The 11,969-nt window shown below is 48.2% G+C and overlaps 1 protein-coding gene across 6 annotated transcripts in view; it reads right to left on the reverse strand.

The window, feature by feature from the left end:
- The window catches only part of CELF6 (CUGBP Elav-like family member 6), a 149,036-nt gene extending 141,419 nt beyond the window's left edge, over positions 1-7,617 (reverse strand). For 3 of the 6 annotated variants that reach the window (XR_015745121.1, XM_087941496.1, XM_087941499.1), the window contains exon 1: positions 6,801-7,617. Coding sequence is in view for 5 of the 6 variants with exons in the window: in XM_087941496.1 (XP_087797622.1) it covers positions 6,801-7,200 (400 nt within the window). In the remaining variant the exon portion in view is untranslated. The remainder of the gene's footprint in view (positions 1-6,800) is intronic. The other 3 variants (XM_087941498.1, XM_026709510.2, XM_087941497.1) reach the window with 2 other exon arrangements.
- Between the last annotated feature and the right edge of the window lie 4,352 nt (positions 7,618-11,969).

Consider the following 11,969-nt stretch of genomic DNA (forward strand, 5'->3'; position numbering starts at 1 on the left):
CTGTCTCGTGCCAGAGAGTTGCATACAATTTGGCAGCAGGTCAACATGTAACCCAGTGAGAATTTGATTTCACACAGTTGGTATGGATTAGCAGGGCCTGGCTAATTGGCATCAGCAGGAAGAAGCCAACACACTTGGGATCAGTGCACACACACAAAAAAACCCCATCCAGATTAGCACATCAGATGTTCATAACATCCCGATCAGCGATTGCCACTGGGGGCTAAAGAGTATATTGTGAGCTTCTGGACTTTAAATGCAAAAGGTCCTATTTTGATCCTGGTCCTCTCCAAATAAAAAGGATGGGAAAATATTTTATCTGGGAAAGATTCGCGGACACTTTGAACGGACAATATTGGTTGAGCTGAGATAGAAGACAAACGGCTCCACAAAATGACAAAGAGATATCAAAAAACACCGCAAGGTTCTTTCTCTGTCACTCATCTATCTTGACATAGGAAGTGCTGGCATTTTAAGATGTTCTCTTAAAGAAATTTGGACAAAGTTAAAAAGAGAGCGAGAGTAGACCTTTCCTGAAGGCAAATCTGAACCTTCTTGGGTGGAAGAAATAGAAGCACCACCTCAAACACATTCAGATTGGGTCATGAGGTGAAGGAAAAGTAAGATTTTTTTTTCATTGCTATGAATCCTCAAATAATCCATAATCAATCATATTCATTAGGTATGTATATTAGCCATGTTTCACCTCTCGATCTGACGGCATTATCGATTCACTTGGGCCCCATATATCTGAGTTCAACGTTTTCAATGATGGTTAATATAGCTAGAAAAGTTTTGGATTTATTGTTTGTTTATTGCTGGACTTTGGTGTTCTTGAATAAGAACTCCTTGGCTATCTTCACAAAACCCACCAAGTCCTAAACTGGGGTGAGCAAACTGAGTTTATTAGGTGTTAGCTATGTAGAGTCATGTATCTGAGATGGCGGCTATATAAATCAGCCAAACAAACCACACTATTGACCAAGCCATATCATGGCTTAGTGGCTGTGAGTAAATTACCTTGCAGCCTGGATTCATACACCACCCATAACCTGCTTGCTGATTCACTGATTTTCTAAGTTTGCCTAACAACACTGATGCCCCAAGTAAACAAACACCCAAACTTTCATGCAGCACCCAAATTCCATGTCACCTCCTCACTCCTGGAAACCAAGATACGCACTAACCAAGCTGAAGCCCATGATCCAAGTGCAGTAGCTGAGCACGGATTTAATTGACCTCGATCGGCATGTCACACAGTTTGGGACCATGTCCCAAACCACAGGAAATTTTACCAATTCCTGAAGGTATCTCTGAGATAGCGACTGGATGAAGAAAAGCAGGCTTTGAAGAACAGGCTGTGTTCCACGTGAGCGACGTCCAGCAATGACCGCAAACAATTGGATACAACCAGATGGCCGGAGAAAAAGAGGAAGGCCCAAGAAAACCGGTCACCAGGAAGATCTGACAAACATAAATGTTAAATGGAAGGAAGAGGACAGACTACTCTAGCTGTGGATTGGGAACTGTGACATATGTTTGTAGCCCAATGTGCTTGGCACAGGACGTGAATTTTTTTTTTAAAATAATCTGCATGTTATATCGAATGAGTTGTTTGGCTGAACTTTCTTGGGTCTGCAGAGCTGGCCAAGGGTGTCACTTCTCTCTTACACACACTGCAGGGAGTAAGTCAAGGTGAGAGAGAGTATCGAAGACCGCCCAGCACTAGTCACCTCTTAACTTCTTCCTTCCAGGAAGGCTCAGCTGATATTTTGTTATGGCTAAATAGTCGCAAATGAGATTAGCACCTTGGGATTGTTACATCAGCTCTGCGGAGCCTGCTGGATGTGGAGAAGTGACCAGAGCAGGATGCTGTTTGCTTCCGTGGGGTAGAAGAAGGGGGATTTTTTTTTGACTTAACACTTTGGTAAAAGAGGAGGAAAAAAAACCACGGTGTTGCTTAGCTCAAAGGATATCGTGCCCAAGATTGGCGAAGCTTCTCTCATCAACCCCCCCGCCCTTTTAATTAAATCCTATATAAAGCTTCCTGAAATGATATTAAAACAGCAGCAAAACAGTTTCCCTTCAAAAATGTAAATATTTAATGAACGAAATTTGACATTGATGCATTTTTAATATTGGCACAATTAAATCTGCCAGATGATTAAGTATTAATAACTCTTAATAAGTGCAACCCTCTTGTCTTCCAATGGAAAGAAATCAAGAGTGACAGACACCTAAAGCCAGAACAAGGATCCTGTGGACAAACCAGGTGAGGGATAGGCAAGTGCTTATGGCAGGAGGAATCCAGGAAGGAAGGAAGGAAGGAAGGAGAGCAAGAAGGAAGGAAGGAAGGAAGGAACGAAGGAAGGAAGGAAGGAAGGAAGGAGAGAGAGAGGGAGGGGAAGGAAGGAAGGAAGGAAGGAAGGAAGGAAGGAAGGAAGGAAGGAAGGAAGGAGAGGAAGGGGAAGGAAAGAAGAAGAGGAAGGGAGGGGAAGGAAGAAAGGAAGGAGGGAGGGAAGGAAGGAAGGAAGGAAGGAAGGAAGGAAATTTATCCCACTGGTTTGTCCTGACGCAGATAAGAGCCGCAGAAGACACATACCTGATAGATAAACAGAACCAAACAGGGTCTTCATTAAAATGAAGGATGACATTTCACTGAATGGATTAAACTTGGCTTTTAAAGAGGGAAGCAAGTTGGATTTTCTTTTTGGTTGGCAAAGCTTCCAATATTGATAAACAGCTAGAAACAGGAATGCTTCTGCTGCTGATGCTGATGGCGATGAGGATGGCAATTTATTGATGAGATAAGTGGTAATTAAATTGGAGTTCAGTATCTAAAACGAGGGAAAGAGCTTACCACGAAGCTCTGGAAATGCTACAGTTTACAAATATGTAAAGACGGCCGGATTCGGTCTGACAAACTGCATATTATTTTCTAAAAAAAAACCTGCAGGGGCCAGCCAACTTCCTTTATCTCTCCGTTTGCCAGCAAGAAACATGATATTCATATATATTCATTTTAATGACAGACTACCTCCTGTTTCACCCTTGTTGCGCAAGATACAGAAGTTCACCTATCTGGTTGTTTGTTTCTTGCCCAGTAAAACCTGGTTTCTCTCTTCATTTTCCCCTCTTCACTGCTTTGTCTATATCCCCGTCTCCTTCCATCACACCTACAGGCCTAAATGTCGCAAAGCTACCCTTTTTAAAATATTACTTTAATATTACTTTAAAATAATACTTTAAATATTACCCTTTTTAAAATATTACTTTAAAGATCGTCCCCATCCATTTACTTGGAGATGATAGAAAATTAAGGTGAATCTTTTTCCTGACTATTACGTATTCTGCAGCACCAACCCAACACCAGGCATCAAATCCTAGTTTTTACATCCATTCAGAAAGTACACTTTTCAAAATATGGTAGCTAATCCGGAGAAAGTTATAAAAACCAAGAAATTGGGACAGCCTTTTTTCCTCCCAGGGAATGGGGTCCATCGGAATAAGATGTGTTTTAAAATGCCCCTTTTCTCCAATTGATCATGCATTTTACCCACAAGAAAAGAACCAATGTGAAATGTAAGATGCTGAAAATTCAAAAAAACAGCCGCCCACAATAAGTCTCCCTGAATTCAGGTGAGGTTTTTGTTTTCCAGATAACTAAAGGCAGAGTTATAACTTCTGGTTAAAATGTTGTTCGCATTTCCTTAGGAATGAGAGCAATACATGTTTACTTAGGGGGGAAAAAAAGTCTTGCTAAATTCAGAAAACAGGTAAGTATGCTCTAAGATCTCAGCCTTAACCAAATGCTTTCAACTCTCTTGTGGCTAAAAAGCCCAAAAGTTGGTCATACATGTAACAGGAAGTTTTACCTACACATTTAATGAACAGTAGAGAGCCTTCTGCTGATAACTTCCAAGAAGTGGGGCTAAAAATATAATATGAAGTAGAAAAACCTGTTATTTGGGGGAAGAAAAAGTGAAATGCAAGCATTCTTAAGCCTCCCTTTTCTCTCATGGTATCTGTTCATTGCTTTTTTTTTTTTTTCTTCTATCCTCCATTTTAGTTCCTGGAAATCATTCACCTAACAGGACTCATTTTGCCTGTGTGAACACACTAATTCCATGATAATTGATTTCTGACCTTCAGTAAAATTAATATCGAGAGGTATTATGAGCAAGTCGACCTCTTTCTAACTTTGAGGTGACAAAGAAGAATGGTACTCTTTGGAAAAGTGAAAGTAGATGGTAGAATACAGCCCCCGCTCTTTCTCTCTCTCTCACACACACACACACGATTCTTTGCTGCTGTTAAAACACTAAAATGCTGGTAAAATTGGGCGCACAGAAATGAGTGATATTGAGCCTGCTTCAAATAGGGGTTAAAGTCACTGGTCTAGAAACCGGGACCTGGCAGTCGTAGTTTCGCCTTAAGCACTGTGGGTAAATTATATTGTTATCCATACTCAACTAGATGCCTCCAAGAAATTCCACAGAGTAGGAACCCAAGGGGGTCTCCTAAGAGATTGCATTCAGACTTGCAGACCGTCCATTCTTGATAAGGAGATCTTGTTTGGTGTAGTAGTTGCTAAAGGCCCTTGTCTGCAAAGAGGAAGACCATGAATTCTCATCCTGACCTGAGGCGACTCTGGACGGGCCCTTTTTCCCTCAGTCCTAAGAAGAAGAAGCCAGTTCCAGAAAAGGTTGCCAAGAAACTCTTCCAGCCAATTGCAAGAAGTCAAAACCTGACTTGAGCGCACGCAAATAATGTCATGCCACGACCCAGACATGGGCTCCTGGTGTGAAGATACGCCGTGTGCACACAGAAAGACACGTCCTACCACATGCTCACCAGTCTTTACCCCGGATCTAAGTCAGCTGAGGAAGGAGAAGCAGGAAATCCTCCAATCTTTGATCTTTACACCTCAGAAGCCAGTTGTTGTGGAAACCCCCCTTTTTTTTGTGGGCGGGGGGGTGGGGAGGGAGAGGGTAGCTTCACACCACACACTTCACCAGGACTGTCAAAGATGTCACATCTATATTCACATATGAAGCTTGCCGTAATAAACCAACAAATAAATATTTGGTGCCTGGGTTTATTGGTTTGTTGGCTTTAGGGATTAATTTACTGCAAAAGAGAAAAACGGGGCGGGGTGGGTGGGTGGGGGGGAAACCAAACAACCTCAGCTAATGTGGTAAAGAAACAGATTATGCAAATCCGGAAGTGTTTATGCACGGTTCTTGGCCCCTGTCGCCTGCAAATACACACGCTCCTTCATCAGCCTATGCAGGACCTCCCCCGCCCCCGCAGCCTCCCCCCTCCCTCCCCACCAGGCGCAAATGCATCACAACAAACTTTGCAGTGAACCCAAACCAAGGGTGGGTGTGGGGGGGGGCACCTTCAGTTCAGCACCTCCTGTCCTCATTCAGAAGATCCGGGCTTCCGGTTGTGTTTACAAATCTCCCACTCTCTGGTTTCTCTCTCTCTCTCTCTCTCTCTCTTACACACCCATGCACGCACACTCACACCCTTTGGATTCATTCACTTCTCTCCCAAATCCAGCCAACCCTTGGATGGGGAGGTGGAGGGACGGGGTGAGGTTGCGGGGTGCGGTGCGGCGTCCAAATGTTTCACCCAACGCCGAACTTTGCATTTGCCCAACGTTGGAACAACAGCTAGTTCTTTTTTTCCTTTGGATTCCCATTTCGGGGAAGGGGAGGGGATTGTGCAATGCACCCCCCGGAGCAGACGTGACCAAAAAAAGATGAACGGAGGTGAACCCGAATTCCCCGGACCTTGAGCCTGGCTGCGTTAGTGTGGAGTTGTGTTTACTCCGAGAGGCAAACCCACAGCTGAAGACTCCCGCATGCCTAACCGACGAATTGCGAAGAACAACACAACCTGGAAAAGAAGAGGAGGAGGAGGAGGGGGCGGGGGCGGGAGGGGGCTTCTCCGCGGAGGTGTTAACTTCTTCCTGCCAAAATGTATGGAGCTTTTTTTTGAGGGGGGGAGAGGGAGGGAGATCTCCCCCTTCCACGTGTCACAACTCCATCCGCTCTTGTTGGCCAGTTTTTTGTTTTTTTAAAACCTGCCACCTAAGTTTTCACACAGGTTTTTTTTTTTTGATACGATCTGGGTAGGGTAAGGGAGTGGGGGGGAGGCACCCGAACGGGGAGGGCCGGCATTCTCCTTTCCTCCCTCTGTCATTTTTCTTTTCTTTTGCCCGAACCAAACCCTTTCCCCAGGACGCAAACACCCGGGTGTGGGGGACGAACCCTCCCGTGCCATCTTCCGAGGTGGCAGCCCATCTGGGGCGGCGTGTGTGTGTGGGGGGGGCGGCGGGAAGGGAGGTCACTTTTTTCCCCCGTGGGCCGCCAGGCCACCGCACTCCCCACCCACCCACCCCAAGCCCGCCCGAAAGCCAGGGCTCCGGGGCTGGCTGGCTGGCTGGCTGGCTGGCTGGCTGGCTTCCGAGTAGAACTGCACGTCTTCCTCGCTTGCGCACCCACGGGCGGGCGCGCACACACACACACACACACACACACACACACACGAGAGAGAGAGAGAGAGAGAGAGAGAGAGAAAGCGCGGCGGCGGCAGCGGCGGCGGCGGCGGCGGCGGCGGTTCCTTTGTTGGCCCCTCCGCCCGGCCAGGCGGGGCAGGCGTGGCGGGGTCTCGGGAGGCGTCGGAGCCGGAGGAGGGGTCCGCGCGGGCGGGCGAGCCAGCCAGCCAGCCAGCTAGGCAGCCAAGGCAGCCAGGGAGCGATTTCCTGCGTCCCAGCCCTTGCCTTTGCCTACCTTTGTGCATGCCGGTGAAGCGGTCCTTGAGCACGGTGAGTTCGTAGATCTTGCCGAATTCCTCGAAGAGGGGCTTGAGGTCGGTCTCCTCCAGGTTCCGCGGGATTTGCCCGATGAACAGCTTGATGGCATCGTGGTCCTTCATGGCGATGGAAACCCCCGGGCCGGGCGCCGGCGCCGTCAGCCCGTTCATCCTCGCGGCGCTGTTCGTGGTGCTGAAAGCGGCGCTCTCCGCCTGCGGCGGCGGCGGCGGCGGCGGGGGCGGCGGCGGCGGCGGCGGGGGCCCGGCGGGAGGCGGCTGCTGCTGCTGCTGCTGCTGCTGCTGCTGCTGCTGCTGCTGCTGCTGCTGCTGCTGCTGCTGCTGCTGCTGCTGCGCTAGCCCGTTGGCCAGAGTAGCCATGATGTTCCCAGCAGGCGCTGCCCCGCCCCGGCCGCCCCGCCCCGGCGAGCCCTCCCTGCCTGCTTGCGCCGCGCGGGAGCAGGGCGAGAGGGAAGCGGGGGAGGGGGAACGGGGGGGCTGCCCAGCCCGGACTCCCCCGCGCCGCGCTCAGCCGGATCTTCCCCGCTTTGCCTGGGCGACGGAAGGCGCTCCACTTCGCTCCGCTTCGCCTCCTCCTCCTCCTCCTCCTCCTCTTCCCTCTTCCCCTCTTCCCCCTCCCTCGGCGGCGGCGGCGGCGGCCACTGGGCCCGGTGACGTCAGCTGACTAGCCCTGGACTATTCGCATATGATTAGCATAAGGACAGGCTTCGGCCAATCAGGCAGGGAGGAAGGGGAGAGGGGTGGGAGACGAAGGGAAGCCCAGCGAGAGGCAGAGGGGTGGGGGTGTCTTCGGAGAGGGGCCGTGTGTGTGTGTGTGTGTGTGTGTGTGTGTGTTGGTGAGCCAACGGGGAAGGCGGTGAGCGCCAGGGAGCGGGGCCCTTGCAGAGGGACGCGGGGAGGGATCCTTCCCCTCCTTCTTCAAGGGGAAGGTCCTGGGCAAAACTCGTCCCCTCCCCTGATTAAGGGGTGGGGTGGGGGAGAGCGTCAGAGAAGCGGGGACCTACCCTGGGCTCAGGCGACGGAGGAGAGTTCAGGAAGTACTTAGGGGTCTGGCATCCTTCCTTGTCCATCCGGCCCACCAAGTCGCTTTGGAATCGAGAGTGGTGGACTTCCAAAATCTAGTCTATCGCCGCTTTCCGTGGCATCAGGTACCTAGGTAGGACCAAGAAAGAAGAAGAAGAGAAAGGTGCAGCCGGTCTGATCAATAATTGGACCTGGGACACAGGTAATCCTCCACCGACGAGTACGTAGCGAGTGTGTTGAAGTTACAACCCTGTTGAAAATAGGGAGTTACAACTGCTCCTCATGCTTATGGCTCTTGCGACATCCCTGTCGTCACGCGATCAAAATTCGGGTGCTTGGCAACCGGCATGTATTGACAGTGGATAAATACCCAAACTCCTCCTGGGCGAGGAGCATGTGCAGAGTTCCTTGCCCCTTGCTTGCTCTTTCCAAAAATGAAGGTGATACTTTAGGCTCAGCGCTGAATTTATTATAATCGATTAGAAGTTTCCGGCCAAGAATAACAAAAGATGCCCTTTCTTGTTTGTATCCTGGTTTACAGGCACATGCAACCCAGGTTCATGCTCTGGTGTGCGTATTCAAGGCTGTGTCTGTAGTTAGATTTGTGCACAAAATTGTCAAGAAGCCACAATCTTTGCTGGTTGAGCAAATGTGTTGGGCAGCAGAGAGAGTGACATCCCAGAATGTGCACAGATGGGATATTTTGATGTTGGGAAGGAACCAAAATCTGCCATGCTGGTAACATCGGAAGTTCTGAACCACTGAGAATTGTTCAGTCATACAGAAATAACAACAACCACCACCTCTGAAGATCACTTGAACCCCATTGGCATTTACAAAAGTACCATCAGTCAATTGCAAAATGCAGCTTTACTTGGAACAGTTTAAAACCTGTGAGAATATATTTAGCATAGAGTAGAGTAGAGTAGAGTGGAGGAGGAATAGGATAGGATAGGACAAAATAGAATAGAAATGAATAGAATAGAATATATAGAGTAGAATAGAATGGAATGGAATGGAATAGGATAGGATAGGATAGAAACGAATAGAATAGAATAGAATTAATAGGATAGGGTAGGGTAGAATAAGGAATAGAGTATAGTAGAATAGAGTAGAGTGGAGTAAAACGAATTCTGTATCAGCCAAATATGATTGACACACAAGGAATTACTGTTATTATCAAACATCTCCCTATCCCAGATGCTTGGGAAGGATTTGATAGGTGGATAAAATGCCAAATCCAATCTAAACATCTGGTTTACTGTGCAACCAAAAATGCCAAATCCAATCTAAACATCTGGTTTACTGTGCAACCAAGCATAATTAACGCATGGGCTGGGCTGCTCTGTAGACAGCCACTTGGAAAAAACTGGAAAAATATGAAACTGGAAAAACCATAGAATAACAGAATCATCCAGCTAGAAGGGGACATTCTGGCCATCTTCTATTCAGTGCAAGTATCCAGATTAAACTATCCCAGATGATGTCCAGCCACTGCATGAATTCATCCAACGAACAAGAATCCATATTGATTTCACTGTTGACCTGCTGGAGGCCAGGACAAGGGTCAACCAATAAGTCAGAGATGAAAAACATCTGGAAGAGAGGCTGTTCTTCAGACCGTGTCTAAGCTCAAAAGTTCAGGTATCCGGTAGCATCTTTTCCAACAAACACATGTTCTTAGAAGGCAGGAACTTTTGTAAGCTGCCGCTTAGGCACTTTAAGAACATGTGTTAGCCGGAAGAATGTCTACTGGATTCCTCACCCTTTCCCCCCGAGGGCTAACACGGTCTTGTTGTAAAATATCCAAGCTGTAATAGGTCACCCGTTCGAACCTTCAAAGGAACCAGTGGCCAACTCTCATGAGATCCATCTGGAGCTGAAGGTTGCCTCGGTGTGTTTCTAGCAGCCAGCCACATACCCAAGGTGATGGCCCCTGGGCTTGTAGCCTCCACCAAGCCTTGGAGATCTCCCCAGAGAATTTAGCTTCTTAGCCTTATTTGTCGGCAGCAGGATTATTGTCGATGTGCAACAGCTTGGTTTGCTGCCAAAACTTGAGAGCTGATCTCTGTTGAAGTGTATATTGTGTATCAAGTCGGTTTTGTAAGAGATTTCTTGAGGCCGTGCCACAAACCACCTTGCCCTCCCAAGAACTTGCAACTGGTGTAGCTGCCCAAGAACACCTCCTTTTTGCTTCTCTGTCTCCTAACAGCTCTGCCTTGCTAAGCTTGTCGCTTCCTTCAGCTCAACATCCTTCACACCTGTTCAGGGCGCCTGCCCACGTCTCTATAAATACCCCCCCATCTGCGAATAGGAACTATCAAATGCTACCTGCAAATGAGGGATGCTATCGTGACCTGATTGAACGGGGAATCCTCAAAGCCCCAAATGCACTGGATGTCAGCTCTATGTGTGTGTTTGGGCTGTTGGGGGGGGGGGGAATAAGAGGAAAATTAATTTGCAGGCTCCCAGGTGAGACCAGTAGCCACAAAGCGAGGTGAAAGCATCACCTCTCAACTTCTAGATGTCACAACCACATCAGCCACGGGATTCCGATTGAAGAAATCCTGCTTAGGGATTTAGGGAAAGTCCTTTTGGGTCTGATCATTGTTTATGTCTGCTTACATGATCTATTTTTTTTTTTTTTGCCAGCCACCTTGCCATCTCTTACGTCGGTGTAGCACTGAGGACCCAGATGGTTGGGGGCAATGTACGGACTCTGTAAACTGCTTAGAGAGGGCTGTAAAGCCCTGTGAAGCGGTATATAAGTCTAAGTGCTATTGCTAAGTGGGAAGGAAGGACGGATGGATGGAAGGAAGGAAGGGAGGGGAAGTGGTATACAAGAAAAGGGAGGGAGGGAGGGAGGATAGACAGAAGGAAGGAAGGAAGGAAGGAAGGAAGGAAGGAAGGAAGGAAGGAAGGAAGGAAGGAAGGAAGGAAGGAAGGAAGGAAGGAAGGACAGACAGAAGGATGGATGGAAGGAAGGAAGGAAGGAAGGAAGGAAGGAAGGAAGGAAAGGACAGACAGAAGGATGGATGGAAGGAAGGAAGGAAGGAAGGAAGGAAGGAAGGAAGGAAGGAAGGAAGGAGGAGGAAGGAAGGAAGGAAAGGACAGACAGAAGGATGGATGGAAGGAAGGAAGGAAGGAAGGAAGGAAGGAAGGAAGGAAAGGACAGACAGAAGGATGGATGGAAGGAAGGAAGGAAGGAAGGAAGGAAGGAAGGAAGGAAGGAAGGAAGGAAGGAAAGGACAGACAGAAGGATGGATGGAAGGAAGGAAGGAAGGAAGGAAGGAAGGAAGGAAGGAAGGAAAGGACAGACAGAAGGATGGATGGAAGGAAGGAAGGAAGGAAGGAAGGAAGGAAGGAAGGAAGGAAGGAAGGAAAGGACAGACAGAAGGATGGATGGAAGGAAGGAAGGAAGGAAGGAAGGAAGGAAGGAAGGAAGGAAGGAAGGAAGGAAGGAAGGAAGGGCCTGCGGTGGTTAGAATGCCATATTGCAGGCAAACTCTGCCCATAGCCAGCAGTTCAGTCCTGACCAATTCACGGTTGACTCTATGATTCACTTAACAAACATCATGACAAAACCATAGCACTTATACACCGCTTCACACTGCTCTACAGCCCTCTCTAAGTGGTTTACAGAGTCAGCATATTGCCCCCAACAATCTGGGTCCTCATTTTACCCACCTTGGAAGGATGGAAGGTTGAGTCAACCTTGAGCCGGTGAGAATCAAACTGCCAAACTGCTGGTAATCGGCAGTCAGCAGAAGTAGCCTGCAGTACTGCACTCTAACCACTGCGCCACCACAGCTCTTTAGGGCATAAAATTGGGCTCAACTCAGCAACAGAAGTTTTCGGTCCCAATTGTGCTCATAAGTTGAGGACTATCAGGTCGCTTATCCCAAATCGGATTGAATGCAAACAGTTCCTGCTGGAGTGGTTATCTTACTCTCGGTGGTGATCTGAACCTGCAAGAATTGCACACAGGCACAACTTCCAGGCTGCCTCGTTGCAAGGAGAACAACTCTCGGTCCGCTCCTTGTATTATTTAAGGTTCAGACACACATCTCATGGCTACATGTCTTTTTCTGGCACCGTGGACTCTA

This window comes from Pseudonaja textilis, chromosome 13, assembly GCF_049901715.1.
Source record: "Pseudonaja textilis isolate UNSWEBS1 chromosome 13, rPseTex1.2, whole genome shotgun sequence".
Taxonomy (NCBI): Eukaryota; Metazoa; Chordata; class Lepidosauria; order Squamata; family Elapidae; genus Pseudonaja; species Pseudonaja textilis.